Here is a 20,003-nt window from a genome sequence, read left to right on the forward strand (position 1 = left end):
TGCCACGCTTCAGCTCGTCTGCGACAATCTTTGCGGCGTCCATCTTCATTGAATTTTGATATCAGATAGAGCCGGCCAGAGCGCTGCATATTAAGTAGCCACGCTGTTGGGGGGCGGGGGCAAAAGCGCCGGCGGCTATTCAGTATGGAAATACACACAGACAATGACACGCCCCTACTGCATGCTAGAATCTCCGAAAAACAAGCCGATTTCAACCTCAAAATGTACGCTTTTAAATATACCAATACTGTTATCTCAAACATGTAGAGGCTTCTTCATGATCTCAACTAACAGATTCTGCAAAAAAGCGGAAATCACCAATTTTGGAAAAAAACGCTTCTTTCTCATTTTGCTCGCAAGTTGTGCTGCCGACTTGTGTCCCTGGTTTCCGTGACGGGTCACATTTCTAAACATTCCTCAATATCACGCTTGAGTTCATGCTGAAAGATATTGTACCACGGCGCATCTAACAGTCCTGGAGTGTCAGTAATTGAGATGGATCTTCCAGACACCAACGCTTCTCTTTTCTCACAGGTAAAAGTATCACAATGAGCCTCCGCTCTAAACACATCTCTGCCCAGGATGGTGTTTACTGTTGCAGTCTTTCCCACATCGGATTTACCCAGAATCACAATCCTTAGATCTGCTAAAATTAAATGAATATATGCTTTTGTTTACACACTGAAAGTTCAACAGTATTCAACAAAATTCAATCATATTTGATAAGACCTCTAAATTATCAACATCAAAACTGAAAAGCTCAGTTGGTTAAAGTACACTCACACTTGGAAAGCATTTCAACAGCTCACTGACCATGAAGTCTTTAGATATTTAATCTACAAATGAAGGCTTTTGGTTGCTCTCCTTAATTTACTGGGTAAACATGTTATGTATTTTTGAAAACATGAAAATGTTGGGAATAAAACCACAAATGGTTCAATATTTACCTAGTCTTGAATGTCCAGGTGTCATTCCTCTTTCAAGTGCCCATCTTTGTCTTTCGTTTTCTCTGCGACTTTCCATCTGTTTCCTGAGATCTTCCTTCACTCTTAGATATTGCGCTCTCTCCTTCACATCCTCTTTTTTCCTCTCATTATGGTCTTTTATTCTCTCTTCTTTGCTTTTAGTTTTTATTTCCTCCTCTTGATTTACCCCTTCTATTTGCTTTTTTGCATCTCTTTTCTCATGTCTTGTCCACGCCTGTTCTTGTTTATTTGTCTCTTCTTCTTGTTTATGACTCTTTTCTTCATACTTCACTCTCTCCTTCTGCTCTCTGAGTTTTCTCAGATCCTTCAGGTAGATCTCATTGCTGAAGGTTTGTCCTCCATTGTGCATCATTACATCAATATTCTTCAGGAGCTTTGTGATCTGGCTGGGATCACACTCATTTTTGCTGTTCATCACATGAAATCTTCCCTCAAAATAGTTCAGCAACTCTTTGATATTTTCACTCTCAGTGATTTGCTTAAATTTTCCTCTGGATATTGTTTCTCGTCCAATAAACAGCACCATAGTGAACGTCAAAGCTTGAGCTCCAAAGTTCTCCTGAATTTGCTCCACAATGTTCCTCTGCTCCTTCTCAAAGTTCTCCAGGTTGATGACGAGCAGGAAGACGTGAGGACCAGGATCAGAGAGATCCAGACTCTTCATCATCTGCTTCTTCATCTCTTCGTCAGTCAGTTGAGTGTTGAAGAATCCTGGAGTGTCGATGATGGAGATGTTTCTGTCTTCTACTCTTCCTCTCTGTATCTCACTCTCTCTGGTTCTGCTCTCTTTAAATGCCTCTCGACCCAGTATTGCATTTCCAGTTGAACTCTTTCTAACTCCAGAGACTCCAGTTAACACAATCCTCAGATCATGTGAATCAGGTGCTTCATCAGCGTCTGTGAAACAGGCATTAGCACCTTAATTAACTGATGCTTTTCTTGCGACTGATTTTTTTTCAGAATTTTTCATGTTTAATTAAAGAAAAAGATTAAGTTAATTCCAAACATTGAATTATTGCAAACAGTTGCTCCCGTAAAGCAGTCTGCCAGTCTGCCAGTCTGCGGTATTGTGTATCCTCTCACCAGACTTATGCAGTCTCAGAACAGTCGTTTAGGGGCAGTGAAAGAAGCCATTTGGTTTATTAGATGTCATTGTGCCATCAGAATAATTGAAACTGATATTTCAAGGTAAAACACAAATATACAGCTTTAAATGCCATTAAGGAATATCCTGGGTTCAATACAAGTTAACTCTTTCCCTGCCATTGACGGAAATGTCCGGCTTTCCGTATTTTCCTTTTATACGGTAGAGGGCGCTATTACACATCTTCTGAAAGAGTAGATAAAATCCTGATCAAAACAGATCAAAACACAGGTGAAGACAACGCTATCTCATGATCTATTCATATTTTACGAGGTGGCCAATTCGTACGAATTCGTATGACCTCACTCGTACGAATTTGTGCGATTTGTCTGACTCGCAGTGATGGGTGGGTTTAGGGGCGGGGTCAGGGGTAGGTCATTCGTAGGAATTCATACGAATACAATATAGTATGCATATATATAAAATATATCAAACTTAGCAAAAAAATGTACAAATTGGTTGTAGGAATTCATATAAATTAGGCACCCGAAATTGCCGTGAGATCGGGTTGATGAAGAAGAGGAAGCAGAAACAAGCAATCTCAATCTCAAAGTAATCCTTTTCATTTTCATATAACGAGATCATCAATAATAAACAGCATATAAATCAAAAGCGCCAAATGTTACTGTCGACCCAGGACGAGCTGTAGGAGCATTAGGGGTGTTGATGGACTCAATCCATCTGTGTTTCGACCATGATCCAGTCTTTTGCTCAGCGTTTTGCTCAAAATGTTGCTTTTTTATTTTGAAACTTGTACACAAGTTTAAAAAGAATGCATAAAGCTAGAATAAAATGTTGTATGGGTTTGTGTTTCGGTTTTTTAAAGCAGATGCTCTTCTCTTTCTTTTGATATATTCCATGGTCAGATATTCATACAACAACATATTCTAGCGGCCATTATGTTTTTATAATAATTATCATAAATGCTGGCGATGGCTGGCAACTTTTTTTTTCCATAAAATTAGTTATTTTGTGTACTGCCTAAGCTGTAATTCAGTTTAAAAATAATTTCTACAGTTTTATTAAGGTTCATGGTTTAAAAATGGGATATAACTTTACAAGCAATTATTATTAATTTACACTAAGTCATGTTTCCCAATTAAATTCACTTGCTATGTTTTTAAAAAGAAGGGACAAGTAGATATTTATGGTACAACAATATGCCATCGATTGAACTTAACTTGTCTTGAACTATGAACTTGAACCTGGTTGGGAACCTACATCTTCTATTTTACACATTTACTGACCGTGTTGTGCTGATGCCATTGTTTTGTCACTTAATCACTCCTCTTCTTATCTCACAGTGCCAGTGATCACAGTATTTCTGTAGATATAAAAAAAAAACACAAAGACTGAAAATGCAGAAACATTTAGATAGGTTGTAGGTATACATTAACAATTAATTTAATGAGCTTATAAAATGACAATAGAGTACTTCATTTTTTTTAAAGACTTTATTTCTGACAGACGTCTACAGAAGTTCTTATTGAGAATTAACAGCGGTTTAGATGTTGATGTCTTATTGCAATTTTATTCTCCAGTAATTTTTATTTTTTTGCAACAATTCTGCATTGATGACAGACAAGTGATTGCATTAAAGTGGTTTGAACAAATCCTCTTTCTGTTTAGCTGACTTACTTGTGGAATTGAAACATTGAAAAGAAAGTAGCAGCTCAACTGATGTGATAACTCTCACTTGTGACAGTGACTCTGATGTGATCTGTGTGAGATTGTCCAAAACCTCTTATAAAATAAAAAGTTGAGAAATATAGACATAAACACTCATCATACAAACCTTAAAACTGGTTAAAATAAAATGTAATATTATCAAATACAAATAGTAAAAGAATCCAGCTGCTTGATTTATTCATGCTGCAATGCATGCTGGGAGCTATGAATGAGTTTTGTATGCTGGCATGAAACATTTCCCCATTGTTAAGTTTCTAATAAGCTGATTGTTGACGTCTGTGAGTGTCAAACTAACCATGTTGTGAATGAGATTAACTTCATGCTTAACTCATGTTTTAATTTTTCAACAAATCTGATTTTAACAATATGGTAATCGGGTCGCTGAACACACTAATAATATAGCCAGAGAAAATCTACTAAATTGATCAAGGGTGAACCCTTACTGAACAAAATTATATTGGAAAATACTGCAAAATATAATGCAAAATATGACATAATACTGTACATTTCCATATATGGGAAATGTATATACTAGTGCTTATATTTTTCAATATACTGCAATATATGCATTGACCATGCATGGCTATATATTAATATACATATAAAATGTGTGAAGACAAAAATAGCATTACATGTAATATTCAAAAAGTGTTATGCTTTATTGTGTACATATATTGCACATAGATGTTCCCAGATGTTCACACATACACTCACCTAAAGGATTATTAGGAACACCTGTTCAATTTCTCATTAATGCAATTATCTAATCAACCAATCACATGGCAGTTGCTTCAATGCATTTAGGGGTGTGGTCCTGGTCAAGACAATCTCCTGAACTCCAAACTGAATGTCAGAATGGGAAAGAAAGGTGATTTAAGCCATTTTGAGCGTGGCATGGTTGTTGGTGCCAGACGGGCCGGTCTGAGTATTTCACAATCTGCTCAGTTACTGGGATTTTCACACACAACCATTTATAGGGTTTACAAAGAATGGTGTGAAAAGGGAAAAAAATCCAGTATGCGGCAGTCCTGTGGGCGAAAATGCCTTGTTGATGCTAGAGGTCAGAGGAGAATGGGCCGACTGATTCAAGCTGATAGAAGAGCAACTTTGACTGAAATAACCACTCGTTATAACCGAGGTATGCAGCAAAGCATTTGTGAAGCCACAACACGCACAACCTTGAGGCGGATGGGCTACAACAGCAGAAGACCCCACCGGGTACCACTCATCTCCACTACAAATAGGAAAAAGAGGCTACAATTTGCAAGAGCTCACCAAAATTGGACAGTTGAAGACTGGAAAAATGTTGCCTGGTCTGATGAGTCTCGATTTCTGTTGAGACATTCGGATGGTAGAGTCAGAATTTGGCGTAAACAGAATGAGAACATGGATCCATCATGCCTTGTTACCACTGTGCAGGCTGGTGGTGGTGGTGTAATGGTGTGGGGGATGTTTTCTTGGCACACTTTAGACCCCTTAGTGCCAATTGGGCATCGTTTAAATGCCACGGCCTACCTGAGCATTGTTTCTGACCATGTCCATCCCTTTATGGCCACCATGTACCCATCCTCTGATGGCTACTTCCACCATGTCACAAAGCTCTAATCATTTCAAATTGGTTTCTTGAACATGACAATGAGTTCACTGTACTAAAATGGCCCCCACAGTCACCAGATCTCAACCCAATAGAGCATCTTTGGGATGTGGTGGAACGGGAGCTTCGTGCCCTGGATGTGCATCCCACAAATCTCCATCAACTGCAAGATGCTATCCTATCAATATGCGCCAACATTTCTAAAGAATGCTTTCAACACCTTGTTGAATCAATGCCACGTAGAATTAAGGCAGTTCTAAAGGCGAAAGGGGGTCAAACCAATATTAGTATATATATCACCTAATAATCCTTTAGGTGAGTGTATATACACACTAGTTCCCAGCATGCTTTGATACAAACATACATACATTATGATATATTAGTAAATATATTGTCACATGTTTTTTTAATACATGAAAAGTTGCAATTCCTTATGTATTAATCAATATATTGTAATATATTAACACAATATATTATTCAGCATATTTTACAATATACTGTTAAACCATTTAATATTTGATCATTCATATAGGGAAATATATATTTATTTAAGGGAAGAGCCCAACTACAGGAAACACTGAGCAAGACAATGGTGAATTCAAATGTGTGTTCCTCTTTCCTTCATATGGTAACTTCAGTCGTCACTAATGCTCACACTGAACACCATTAATGACACAGGGGATTGTACTGCGTATCATCAAACCTTAAGACATTTTAAGTTATACAATTAATGATCCTTAATATTTAAAGTACATTCGAAGAATGATGTTAAAAGAATGTTTTCTGCCAACATTATGAGAACATTTAAAGAATGTTCTACAAACAATGTAAATAATATTTGTGTGCTAACCTTTTGAGAACATTATTGAAGACCAGATAACGTTGAACAAACACTTTATTAATGTTACTGGAAGAATGTTTGTTTATAACTTTGAAAGAACTTTTAAGTTAGCCAAAGTTATAAGAACATTGAGTCAGTAATCAAGGAATTAAAGTTAGCCTAGAGAGGCTTTATGTTGTGAACCAAAGTACAGTGTTTAATAAAAAAGTAAGAATTAACAACAACAAAAACAAAAACAAAAACAACAACAAACCTTTACAAAACTAAGGCCTAGGAAAAACAAGATAACTTTGATGTCAGGTAACATAGTGATGTAGGCTAATGGTAATTAGTTGAAAAAAAAATTGACTCAATTATTTTTATGTTTCTTTCATGTTCCTTTATTGTAGTTATGTGTGACTTGTGTGTGAAAGTAGCCTATTACCTTGACAGGTAACCATGGGCGTCACTTTGATTTGTTATAAACGTAACTGATTAGACATAATTAAAAGACAATTTTATTTTATTCTTGTTGACCCTTTCAAATGATTAAATAAGGAGAACGGGTTCATTTAATAACTTTACGCCTGCCGCTCTCAGTCTCGAGATTATGTAAACAGGTTAAAGTGACGATGGTGTTTCAAAAAGGACAAAAATATACATTTTTATTTGATCGAAGCAAGATGTTGAGTCTGTATTTAGCCAATACTCACTAGATCTCCCTGCGCGCCGCCAGCCACCGCAACTGTGGACGAACGCTAGACCAGAGCGCGCGCAGAGCGTGCACGTCAAGAGAACGTTGCGTTATTTCCCTTCTGACACTAATAACAGCCACAACTAGCACTCAGATTGAGAATTGAAACACCTAGTTATGGACGGTGGTGAACTTTAAATAATGAATCTCCTCCTCAAGAATTAAAGATGCCCATTAGATATAGGCCTATGTCGCAAGCGCGAGCTGGCACAACAGTGCAAATGTACACAGTTTGTTTACCAGGTGTGCAGCTCATTGTTCGAATTGGAAAGAGAAACTGAAAGTTACCTTGATGTTATATCAGTGATATAATCTTATTTAGTTTATCCAGCTGATTGGCTATTCTGTGATGCTGAACATTAAAATAATAAAATAATGTAGGCCTAATTAAAATTATGTATACTGTAAACAAATGTAATGTATAAATGATGATAGTCTCATTTAATAGCCTGCGTGTACAATAATACAACCAAGTGCAATATATAAATATTAAGGTAGGCCTATTATTAATTTACTTAAATCGTCATTTTAAAGTGCTAAATAAATCGGATGTGTTAGCCTAGACAAAGACCATGAGAGACATTGGCACTTCACAACACACAATGTCCGTTGTTTTGTTTACATGTAAATGTATTTTAAAAAAACTTTTACCTGCTGTATGTTTCACATCTTGAACCCAACAGCTGAATGGATTGCATACACCCACTCTCATTATGACCTCCTTGCAGAGTTTAAACAAATATAAAACATAAAAGATCACATACCTTCTCTCTCTCTCTCTCTCTCTCTCTCTCTCTCTCTCTCTCTCTCTCTCTCTCTCTCTCTCTCTCTCTCTCTCTCTCTCTCTCTCTCTCTCTCTCTCTCTCTCTCTCTCTCTCTCTCTCTCTCTCTCTCTCTCATTGATGTGAGGTACGCCACTGATTTCAGCTGATAGATATTGCATAATCTCCAGATCGTTTCTGCGGTTTGTTCTAGTCTGTCCACTGGGTGGCGTTTGTCTCTGCTTTTCTATCTACAAGGTAACATAAGATTACTGTAAGGATCGCTTGAAGGGACACATTATTTAAATATGTGAACGTATGATTTCCCTGATGTAGACATGGATCTTCCCTTAGGGAATGAAAATATATTTACATATATGTATGATATATGGTGTAAATATAGGCTACTGGAAAATATATGAAGGCCTATATTGCATTATTTATTACAATATATTGAATAATACACAAGGAATTGCTGCTTTTCATATATCATGTATTGGAAAATATATTTACATTATATGTACACTGTAAAATGTCATTAGTTGAGTGTACTTAAAAAACATGTGGGAAATTATTGCCTTATATTTCTCAAGGATGTTTTACTCAAAGTTAGTTTTTAATATAAAAACACAAAAGAGTGTTGGGACAATGATAATTTATGCATTTATGTATATTTATTGAACTAAAACTTAACTGAATAAACAAAATAAAAATCAACTTAAAAAAAAAGAAGTTATTGGCATCGTAGCAAAAAAACAACAACACTTTAAATCCCAACAGAACATTAACAATAACAGAGTGAAATGGATCCAGAATAATTTTGGAGCAAAGCTCTTAAAACACACAATAGTGCTCTTTATTTAAGGAGATCAGTTACATGAGCCAATAAGAGAGATATCTGAATAAATGTAAAACACTGCGGTCAGTAGTTGATCAGTGTTTGGGAGGTTTTCATGTTTTAAACAACAAAGATGAAGATCAATATCAGTTCACTAAGCTTCTGGACAAGATACACAAGAACAGAAACAGGAGATACTCTGAGCAGGATTATAAGAAGACTCAGGATGAAATATTATCTCACTGGAAAAAAAATCTCACTGGAACAGCAGTAGGAGGAGGAGGAGAAATAGGAGGAGTATGAGGAGGAGGAGAGGAGGAGGAGTAGGAGGAGGAGTGGTAGGAGGAGTAGGAGTGGTGGAAGGAGGAGGAGGAGTAGGAGTGGTAGGAGGAGTAGGAGTGGTAGGAGGAGGAGTATGAGTGGTAGGAGGAGGAGGTTGGTAGGAGGAGGAGGAGGAGGAGGAGGAGTGGTAGGAGGAGTAGGAGTGGTAGGAGGAGGAGTATGAGTGGTAGGAGGAGGAGGAGGAGGTTGGTAGGAGGAGGAGGAGGAGGAGGAGGAGTGGTAGGAGGAGGAGTATGAGTGGTAGGAGGAGGAGGAGGAGTGGTAGGTGGAGGAGGAGTAGGAGTGGTGGGAGGAGGAGGAGGAGGAGTGGTAGGAGGAGAAGGAGTAGGAGTGGTAGGAGGAGGAGGAGGAGGAGTGGTAGGAGGAGGAGTTTGAGTGGTAGGTGGAGGAGGAGTAGGAGTGGTGGGAGGAGTAGGAGTGGTGGGAGGCGTAGGAGTGGTGGGAGGAGGAGGAGTGGTAGGAGGAGGAGTATGAGTGGTAGGAGGAGGAGGAGTATGAGTGGTAGGTGGAGGAGGAGTAGGAGGAGGAGTATGAGTGGTAGGTGGAGGAGGAGTAGGAGTGGTGGGAGGAGGAGAAGGAGGAGTGGTAGGAGGAGGAGGAGGAGGAGGAGGAGTGGTAGGAGGCGGAGGAGTATGAGTGGTAGGAGGAGGAGGAGGAGTGGTAGGTGGAGGAGGAGTAGGAGTGGTAGAAAGAGGAGGAGGAGTATGAGTGGTGGTAGGAGAAGGAGGAGGATGAGTGGTAGGAGGAGGAGGAGCAGGAGCAGTGGTAGGAGGAGGAGCAGTGGTAGGAGGAGGAGGAGCAGGAGCAGTGGTAGTAGGACGAGGAGTGGTAGGATGAGGAGGAGGAGGAGTAGGAGTGGTAGGAGAAGGAGGAGGAGGAGGAGAAGGAGTGGTAGGAATAGGAGGAGGAGTAGGAGTGGTAGGAGGAGGAGGAGTATGAGTGGTAGGAGGAGGAGGAGTATGAGTGGTGGTAGGAGGAGGAGGAGTATTAGTGGTACACTGTAAAAAATAAAATCTTTAAAAAACGGTCAATGACGGGCAGCTACGGCTGCCAAACAAAAACCGTAAAAATAAAGTAAAATATCCTAATTTAAATTGAGTGCAAAAAACTTTTCCAAACTTTGTCCTTAAATGTTTTACAGAAAAACACTGTTATTTTACAGTTATTTCCTGAATTATTATGATCAAACACTTTTACTGTGAAAAAAGGTCAAATGACTGTCAGCAATGGCTGCCATACAAAAAACCATAAAATGAATGTAAAATATCCTAATTTAAATAATAAATACTATTGCAGAATTCTTCATTAAGCTTTTTAACAGAAACACAGTTATTTCACAAATATATATATATACATTTACTGAATTTTTACTAAAAAACATATTCACTGTAAAAAGTAAATATCTTGCTATAAACTACATGCATGATTTACTGTGATTATACGTCATCAGCATCTACACAGTTACTGTCTGTTAAATAAAGCAACACACAGCAATTCATCAGTGTTTCTCTGCTCATCCTCGACTGAAGCTCAGGCTCTACTCTTCAACACAATGGCGACACACAAAACACACCATACAGAAACACTTTACATCCCAGCAGAACATTAAACACTAACAGATCTCTCAAGATCTCAGCATCTTCACTTATTACAAGCCAGACTTCTTTCATACTAACATTCTTATTGAGAAATAACAGAGGTTTAGAAGGTGATATTTTATTGAAAATAATAAAGTTTGATGTCACCATGATAGAGGTCAGTGTTGGCTTTAGTTGGGCTCTTGACCCTTCATATATTAACATTAGTTTTTCTCTTAACTGTGCATGTCTTTAATGCATATATGTTATTGTAGGAAATCGAGAGAAACTCAGATCAGATGATGTTGGTCACTTAATAGTGATAATATTCATTAAGCAGTTGTCTGCTGTATTGATACCACCTGTTTGGTATGACTTTTTAATGACTGATTAAGTTGTAAAATGTTAATTTTGAATGGCAGTATTGCTATAGAAGACCCTACAATGCTGTTATATAAGATTTTATGAAGTCATTATGCAAACAATGTTTGCAGAGTCCACAAGTTTTCTTTAAGCATGAAAAGCTCGGCAGCAGTTATGAAACATATAATATGAAACATAGTCAATATGAAGAATATGACAAGAGAGACGAAAAAAAAAAAAAAAAAATACTCCCTAGAACAGTGGTTCTCAACCTCTCCTGCAGGGACCCCCTGACAGGCCATGTTTTTGTTTTAACTCTGAAATGGCACACCTGATTCAAGTAATTAAAGGCTTAATGAGTAATTAGAGTAGGAATAGTTCAATTAATCAATTAGTCAACTACTCATTAAGCCTTTAATGACTTGAATCAGGTGTGCCATTTCAGGGTTAAAACAGAAACATGGCCTGTCAGGGGGTCCCTGCAGGAGAGGTTGAGAAACACTGCCCTAGAAGAATTGGCACATCTTCATAAAATATATAAATCACACTTTATAAAGCTACTTGTCCAGATAACAAGAATACTGATACAATAATAATAAAAATAGTAAGAATAATAATATAGTGGTTTCAACAGAAACGTATTAAAAAAAAAAATATATATATATATATATATATATATATATATAAAAATATATATATAAAAAAAGGCATACACATTACAAAAAATAAAAAAAAAATAAAAAAATTTAATAATAATAATAAAAAAATTAAAATAAAAAAAAAACTTAAAAATGATATAACAAGGGGAAATTGAGGCAGATTATTCCATCATTGAGGCAGATTATTCCATCATTGAGGCAGATTATTCCATCTTAGAGGCAGGGGAGCTCTTCAAAATATCTTATAAAGGGGGACCATGTGTCTTGAAACTTACGTTTCGAACCTCGAATCATGTATTTAATCTTTTCGAGTTGAATGTAAGACATCACTTCTTTCAACCAGCTTTTATGTGTTGGAGGGTCTGCCTTTTTCCACTGAAATAATATTAAACGCCTTGCCAGTAATGTAGTGAAGGCAATAACAGAACGAATATCTTTCCTGAGTTCTATACCCTCGGGAGCAACACCAAAAATGCAAATTAAGGGATCTGGGTCAATCTGGATGCCATACATATTTTTATATGATTCGAAAATCCCTCTCCAAAATTCCTCCAATCTAGGACAGAGCCAGAACATATGGGCAGTTGTGGCAGGCGATTGCGAACACCTATTGCATGCAGGGCTAACATTCGGGTAAATCTTAGCTAGTCTGGAGTTAGTGAAATGAAGCCTATGAAGAACCTTAAATTGAACTAAGCCATGCCTCGCACAGGGTGAGGAGGAGTGCACCTGATTCAAAGCACCTTCCCATTCTCCATCTGTAATTTCTCTCCTTAAATCACTTTGCCAAGCTTTGCGGATCTCATCCAAGCTCTGTGGATCTATAGATGTTATAATAGAGTATATGCTTGAAATGAGTCCTCTACTATGCGGTTTCAGATTAAGCAATGTATCCATAGGCGAGGTAGGGGGTATTCCTGGAAATGGGGCAAAAACTTTCTTGATGAAACTCCTAATCTGCAAGAATCTAAAAAAGTGTGATCTTGGTAAGGCAAAATTACGTGCAAGCTCTTCAAAAGAGCAAAAAGTGTTATCAAAATGTACATCTCTTAGGAGCCTAATCCCCCTCTCCTCCCAGACACGAAAAGCAGAGTCCACATAAGATGGTGGGAATAGACAGTTAGAGACCATAGGACCTAGAATGGAAGCTGATTGCAGACCAAAATGTCTTCTAAATTGGGCCCACATTTTTAAAGTATGAGTCAGTACAGGATTGGCGGCGGAGATATAATTTTTCCCCAGCAGGGGGAGTGAAGAGCAAATTAGTGAGCTAAGTTTGAAGTTAGCACATGATTGTTCCATTTCCACCCATGAAGGGGTATTTTGAGGATCTACACTAGATAGCCAAAAGATTATTTTTTGAACGTTGCTTGCCCAATAATAAAATAAAAGATTAGGCAGCGCCATCCCTCCCTGACATTTTAATCTCTGCAAAAATGTCTTTCTAATACGAGGGGTCTTATTCCCCCACAGAAAGGAGGTGATTAGACTGTCCAGCTTAGTAAAAAAAATCTTCCTAATAAAAACAGGTATATTCGAAAATAAATACAAAAACCTTGGTAAAACAGACATTTTGATCAGGTTTGTACGACCTGCTAAAGGCAGGGGCAGAGAGGACCATTTCACAAAATCATTTTTACATCGATCCAAAAGTGGACAAAAATTGGCCTTAAACAAATTATTAAACGATCTTGTGACTTGCACACCCAAGTATTTGAACCCCTCACGTACTACTTTGAACGGGATAGAGGAAGAGTTTGTACAAGAGGCCGGGGTGATCGGGAAAAACTCACTCTTACTCAAGTTAAGCTTATAGCCAGATAACTTGCCAAACTCCTTTATTAGTGAAATAATTTGAGGTATTGAGGAGGTTGGGCTTGATACATATAATAAAACGTCATCTGCATACAATGAAATTTTATGCTCTGTACCATGCCGCGTAATACCTTTAAAATTTGCTGACTGACGGAGGGCCGCAGCCAAGGGTTCAATTGATAGGGCGAATAACAAGGGAGAGAGAGGACACCCTTGCCTGGTGCCTCGATGCAGAGAGAAGTATTCAGAGTATACATTGTTTGTGCGCACTGAAGCAGTCGGGGAGGTATATAACAATCTAATCCACGAGATTAAGTCTGCAGGAAAACCAAACTGTTTAAGAGTGTTAAAAAGGTATTCCCACTCTACTCTATCGAAGGCCTTTTCAGCGTCGAGGGAGATTACTGCTTCAAGTTCGCCTGGGGGAGAATTTGTGTATATTATATTATATAGTCGTCGTAGCTTGTTAAATGGGTTACGGCCTCGAATAAATCCTGTTTGGTCAATCGAAATTATAGTAGGGACAATGGGTTCAAGGCGTAACGCAAGAATTTTGGATAAAATTTTAAAATCCGCATTCAGAAGAGAGATTGGTCTGTATGATTCGCAATGAGTAGGATCCTTACCCTCCTTTGGGATAAGAGAAATTGAGGCCTGTGTGAGCGTTGAGGGAAGAGTTCCTGTATTGAACGACTCATTATAAACAGCCACAAGAAGCGGGTCCAGTAAGGCTGTAAACTTCTTGTAAAATTCTATCGGGAATCCGTCAGGTCCCGGAGCTTTACTGCTCTGCATTGCCGCAATAGCCTGCGCGACTTCTGCTGCAGCCACAGGTCTGCCTAGGTCAGAGTTAAGGTCAGAATTAATAGTTGGTAAATCTATTTCTTTAAAGAAGGAATCTAAAATTGCAGAATCATTTGGGTACTCTGAGGTGTATAGGGCAGAATAAAAATGAACAAAACTGTCATTAATATCCTTCAGATTATGTACCATGGATCCAGATGGGGCCTTAATATGAGTTATCATTTTAGAATTATTTAATTGACGAGACTGAAAAGCCAATAATTTACTGGCTTTGTCCCCAAATTCATAAAATGTATGCCGCATTTTTAACAACCTCTTCTCTTCATGTGCAGTTGACAGCAAGTTATACTCGGACTGAAGACTTATTCTTTCTTTGTATAAGCGAGGGCAGGGAGAGATGGCGTACTGTTCATCTAACCTGTTAATAGCTTCTGAAATATTTCTGAGTTTAGAGAGTTCTTGCTTTTTAGCATAAGAGGAGAAAGAGATTATGTTGCCCCGCAAATACGCTTTCAATGCCTCCCATAATACAGATCTAGATAAATCATGCCTGTCATTTAGCTCCAAATACATATTTATCTCTTTAGTTAGAAAAATAATGAATTCTTCATCTGCCAAAAGCAAAGTATTTAGTCTCCAGGGTTTAAAAGAAGAATGCTGAGTTGGTAAACTAAGCACAAAAGAGGAAGGAGCATGATCAGATATAACAATGCTATGATACCTACTAGATGAGACAAGGGGCATGATACTCTTATCCACTAAGAAAAAATCAATGCGACTATACGAGTGATGAACAGGAGAGAAAAAGGAGAATGTTCTGGAGGAAGGGAAAAGAAATCTCCAGGGGTCTAATAATCCAAATTGGTCACAGAAATGTTTAATGTTTATAGCTGCCTTAGAAGGCATGACTCTAGAGGAGGATCTATCCAGTGCTGTGTTCAGAACGCAGTTAAAGTCCCCACCTATAATTAAAGCATAATCATCAGCAGGTGGGATAGATGTGAAGACTTTGCTGAAAAAATTGCTATCAGCAAAGTTTGGGGCATAAATGTTAACAAGGATAACTTGTCTGTCGAGTAAGCGCCCTGTGACGATAACGTAGCGACCAGAGGAGTCACTAATAACCTTTTCACTGGTGAAAGAAATGCTCTTCTTAATAAGAATAGCAGTGCCTCTGCCTTTTGCATTAAAGCTCGAATGGAATACCTGTCCCCCCCAACTCCGCCTAAGTTTAATTACATCTGAGTTAAGAATATGGGTTTCTTGTAGAAAAACAATGTCTGCGCTTAATTGTCGCAAGTGAGAAAAAATCTTGTTTCTTTTAATGACATTGTTCATGCCTTTAACGTTCCATGTTATAAACTGTACATCACATTTATTAAAGTTGGACATGTTATCAGAAAGTAGTTGTAAATGAATAAGGCAAATAAAGTGAATCTGTTACAACACAACGATGAGCACCTTGACTCCGAACAACGTATGCTGAGAAAAAGAGAAAGAAAAAAAAAAAAAAAAAAAGAGAAAAAAAAGAAATGAAAAGAGAAAAAAAAAGAAAGAAAAAAAAAAGAAAAAAAAAGAAAAGAAAGACCCATTGATTCCCCTCCCGCCCCCCTCCCTCAAACAACAAACATCTGCTGGTATACTAAGAACCATAACTCACCAGCTCGTGTTCCTGCTCCTTGAAGCTAAGTTGCTATTGAAATAGCAAAAATAAGTGACATTTATATGAACAAAAGAGTGTGGATCAGTACAAACTTAAATGAGTCTCTTCGTTCTCATCACCCACTCGAGCCATACAGAACCTGCGCTCAGCGGGAACCAAGGTGGAGTCACGTAGATCTACATTATCTGCAGTGATGTGAATTCCTACTCACTCGTTGAAGGGGGGACAATCCCCCTCACAAATTCCAAAGCCCGCTGCGGAGAATCAAAAAATTGTTTCGTTCCATCAATGCTGATCCGTAGACGCGCAGGGAAAAGGAGGCCGAATTCAATTCCCGCTCCTCTAAGCTCAGCCTTTACCTGGTTAAATGCCGCTCTCCGCTTTGCAACATCGGCGCTAACATCTGGGTAGAAGTGTATTCGCGATCCTTTGTATAACACCTGTCCCCTTTCTCGTGCCAAACGAAGAATCAGTTCCCTCATCTGGTAGTGATGCATTCGCACGATGAACGGCCTGGGGGCTTGATTAGCTTTCGGCGGGGGAGCTAGAGAGCGGTGAGCCCTGTCCACCTCCGGTTTTTTGGAGAAACTCTGTTCACCGAATACCTCGAGTAACAGTGTTTCAATGAATGCAGAAGGATGAGAACCCTCGGAGCCCTCGGGGATACCGATCACACGAATATTGTTCCTCCTGGATCGATTTTCCAAGTCATCGAGTTTGGCCCTCAGTTTTTCATTATCTTTCGACAGCACTGAGCACGTAGATTCCAGGGCAGTAACGCGACCATCCACGTCGGTAAGGGATTCTTCCACATCCTTCAGTTTCTGTTCTTGCTCTAGTAATGAAGTTTTCACCGCAGAGATAGATGATTTAAGCTCTGCAAGGATCTCCACTCTGAGCGCCGCTACCTCAGATCTAATCCCGCCAAGGAGTTCTCTGATATCATCCTGGCTCGAGGCGGCCTCGTCCACACTCTGCAAATCGCCAGCAACCTCAGTAATATCGGCCGTCTTTTTAGTGTTGTTTCTCGGCATGATTCTACTGAGGATCGCGAATAGTAGTTCAAACTATGTCACCCAATAAATGTTGAATAAGTCGTTAAATAATAAGAAACGCGAGGAGCAGAAAACTTTACGACTTCTCACGCCGCCATCTTACCGGAAGTCAGCCAAACAATGTTTTGACAGGATCATACAGACTCACTCAGACATCAAGAATTAGCGTATGAATCTCAACAATGGTGACAATGAAAAAAATTTCTGACCTATTATAAAGTCACAAAAAGGCTTTGTTGATTGTCACCATTGTTGAGATTCATATGTTGAACAAAATAAACCAACTCAGAAAATTTTATGTAGAATATATATATTTTTTTTATTTGAGATTGCAATAATACTGATCCCACAATATTTCAACAAATCATGTGAAAACAGTATGATAATAATTGCCTTTGTATAACACTGAAGTCTATCTACATATAATGTATTCACAGCTAATAGAGATTTGACTGTCATATCAATGAATCAGATCATCATATGATGACTATAAAATCATCAATAAATGACCAAGATCATCTTATATTTTCTCTTGCAAATATTGCCATAATAAATGTGCATCAAAACACAGTTATGGCAGCCAGAGAAAAAGTAATGTTGAAACTCAAGAGTCATGAGCCCTACTAAAGCAAACACTGATCTCAATCATGGTGACATCCCATTTCTATTAAAGTTTTTTTTACACTTTATTTAAATTAGGATATTTTACTTTAATTATATGGTTTTTGTTTGGCAGCCGTAGCTGCCAGTCATTTGACCTTTTTTTTACGATTTTTTTACAATGAAGGTATATGATCATAATAATGCAGGAAATACCTGTGAAATAACAGTGTTTTTTTTGTTTTATTTGAATTAGAAGATTTTACTTTAATTTTATGTTTTTTGTTTGGCAGCCGTAGCTGCCAGTCATTTGACCCTTTTTTTACGATTTCTTTTAAATGAAGGTATATGATCATAATAATGCAGGAAATACCTGTGAAATAACAGTGTTTTTTTTTTGTTTTTTTTTGAATTAGAAGATTTTACTTTAATTTTATGGTTTTTGTTTGGCAGCCGTAGCTGCCAGTCATTTGACCCTCTTTTTACGATTTTTTTTTTCACTGAAGGTATATGATTGTTATTTTACAGTTATATCCTGAATTATCACAGTGTTTTTCAGTTTATTTAATTTAGGATTTTTTACTTTAATGTTACAGTTTTTGGGGGGCTGCCAGTCATTTGACCGTTTTATCATTTAACTGTTTTGTTAAAGTTTAATTACAGATTATATTTGTAATTTTACATAAATTTTTATGTAATTTAAGAAAACAGAAAAAATACTGTATGAAAAATACAATCAATTTCCTGTATAAAAAAAATGTGAATTACTGCAATTTGTCATTAATGTCACAATACCTAAAATAACAGCTGAATTTTTATTTTACAGATATTATTTGTAATTTTACAGTGTTTTGAGTACAATTTAAAATGAAAGAAAATGATCGTCAAAAAATCACAGTTATTTTCTGTAAAATTAAGATTTTTTTTTACAGTGTAGGAGGAGGAGGAGTATTAGTGGTAGGTGGAGGAGGAGTAGGAGGAGGAGGAGTATTAGTGGTAGGTGGAGGAGGAGTAGGAGGAGGAGTACTTTATTGCTAAACATTCTTTGGTTGTCTTGACAATACATTTTAAGTTAAAAAGACCTGTTACTCATTAGATACACAACAGTTTTTAAGTTGAATTTAATGGAAGCAAATTAGTTATTAACTTAAAAAGTTGATTTACCTATTTTTTCAAGCTGCAATGCATGCTGGGAACTAGCACAACATTGTTGAATGCAAAACTGTTTGTTCAAATAACTCAATTTGTAAAGTTGGAACAACATTTGGACAATATTTGGAGGTCAATCCTCAATCTTATAGGTCAACAACAAAACTTTTGTTATAAATGTAAAAATAGCTTGAACAAATATTATCTCGGTTTATTATCTTGAGTGAACAAAACAAGAATGCTCTAAACATGTTGCTAACAAAACTTGTTTTGTTGACCTTTTGAGCTCACAGTATGAGTGCCCACACAGATAACAGAAATGTTCTTATAAGAATGTTCTCCAAACACACAACTGACTTCAGCCACAGCCTTAGAATAAATAAAAGAAGACATTCAATCTCTGAAGATCTCAGCAGAGGATTAAACAACTCCACAAACAGCATTACCAGCTTCACTTATTACTAAACAGACTGACTTTATTTCTGTCAGACAGAAGTCTACAAAAGTTCTTTTTGAGAATAAACAGAGGTTTAGATGTTGATGTTTTATTGATTAGTTTGACCTTTTCACATTATGTTTTATTTGTCTGGCTGCTGTGACAATGTTTAGAAGATACATTTGTTATGGCAAGAAAAGCCAAAAGAGAAAGCATCCCAGTGATGTTGGTTTGTTCTCGATGATAGCAACATAACCTTCACCCGTTTTCTATATGCAGTCTTTGTGAGGTGTTATTAATCATAATCAGTTAAGAAGGATTTCACTTGTGTGGCATAACACAAACATTTTGACCTACTAAGTCACTTAGACACAAACAGAGATCTAGAATCAGCATATGAATCTCAACAATGGTGACAATCAGAAGTTTCATGCTGAAATGCAAACATCATTCTCTTCATCATCATCACCATCAGTCTGTACTCAGCTTTTACAAGACTAAAGCTGAAACTTCAGAAACATAAGTAATAGTGGTGCACGATATATCCAAAAGGTCGGAAGACCGAAGTTTTTTTTTTTTCTGAACTACCGCTGGTTGTGAATTGTTCTAAAATAGCGTTGCCTTATCTTCTCTGAAAAGCTTTCCACACATTCAGATGACATAGACCACACTTTCAATAAACCAAAAAAATCTATCTGGTGATGAAACGTTTTCTGTGTTGAAACAAATCTTGTGTGATGTCCTAAACTGCCTGGATAATCACACAACGTGTGCCGTGGTCCGTTAATGACACGTCCGATTCGCGAACTAATGACTCCTTTGAACCGATTAACTTTAATGAATGGTTAAAACAACTGATCTGTCCAACACTGAACTCAAGAGACACAAATCGGAAACACTTTACAATAAGGTTCCATTTATTAAAGTCTAGTTAACTACATTTGTTAACATTCT

At 37.6% G+C, this 20,003-nt stretch overlaps 1 protein-coding gene across 1 annotated transcript; it reads right to left on the reverse strand.

Annotated features, from left to right (window-relative positions):
- Positions 1-936: 936 nt before the first annotated feature.
- On the reverse strand, positions 937-14,137 carry LOC130105942 (GTPase IMAP family member 4-like). The gene is made up of 2 exons (XM_056272130.1): positions 13,969-14,137; positions 937-1,883 (listed from the first exon to the last, which is right to left on the reverse strand). The coding sequence occupies exons 1-2, from the start codon at positions 14,135-14,137 to the stop codon at positions 937-939; spliced, it is 1,116 nt and encodes a 371-aa protein (XP_056128105.1).
- Positions 14,138-20,003: the final 5,866 nt, after the last annotated feature.

This window comes from Rhinichthys klamathensis, unplaced genomic scaffold (genome assembly GCF_029890125.1).
Source record: "Rhinichthys klamathensis goyatoka isolate OS25496 unplaced genomic scaffold, OSU_Roscu_1.1 h1tg000330l_1, whole genome shotgun sequence".
Taxonomy (NCBI): domain Eukaryota; kingdom Metazoa; phylum Chordata; class Actinopteri; order Cypriniformes; family Leuciscidae; genus Rhinichthys; species Rhinichthys klamathensis.

Bases quoted from the DNA above. Each gene is read 5' to 3' on its own strand.
- LOC130105942 (XM_056272130.1), bottom strand. From the start codon at position 14,137: ATGCAGAGCAGTAAAGCTCCGGGACCTGACGGATTCCCGATAGAATTT. The intron at 1,884-13,968 runs GTAAGGATCCTA...CCTGTTTCACAG, and splicing joins TTCTCTTATCCCAAAGGAGG to ACGCTGATGAAGCACCTGAT.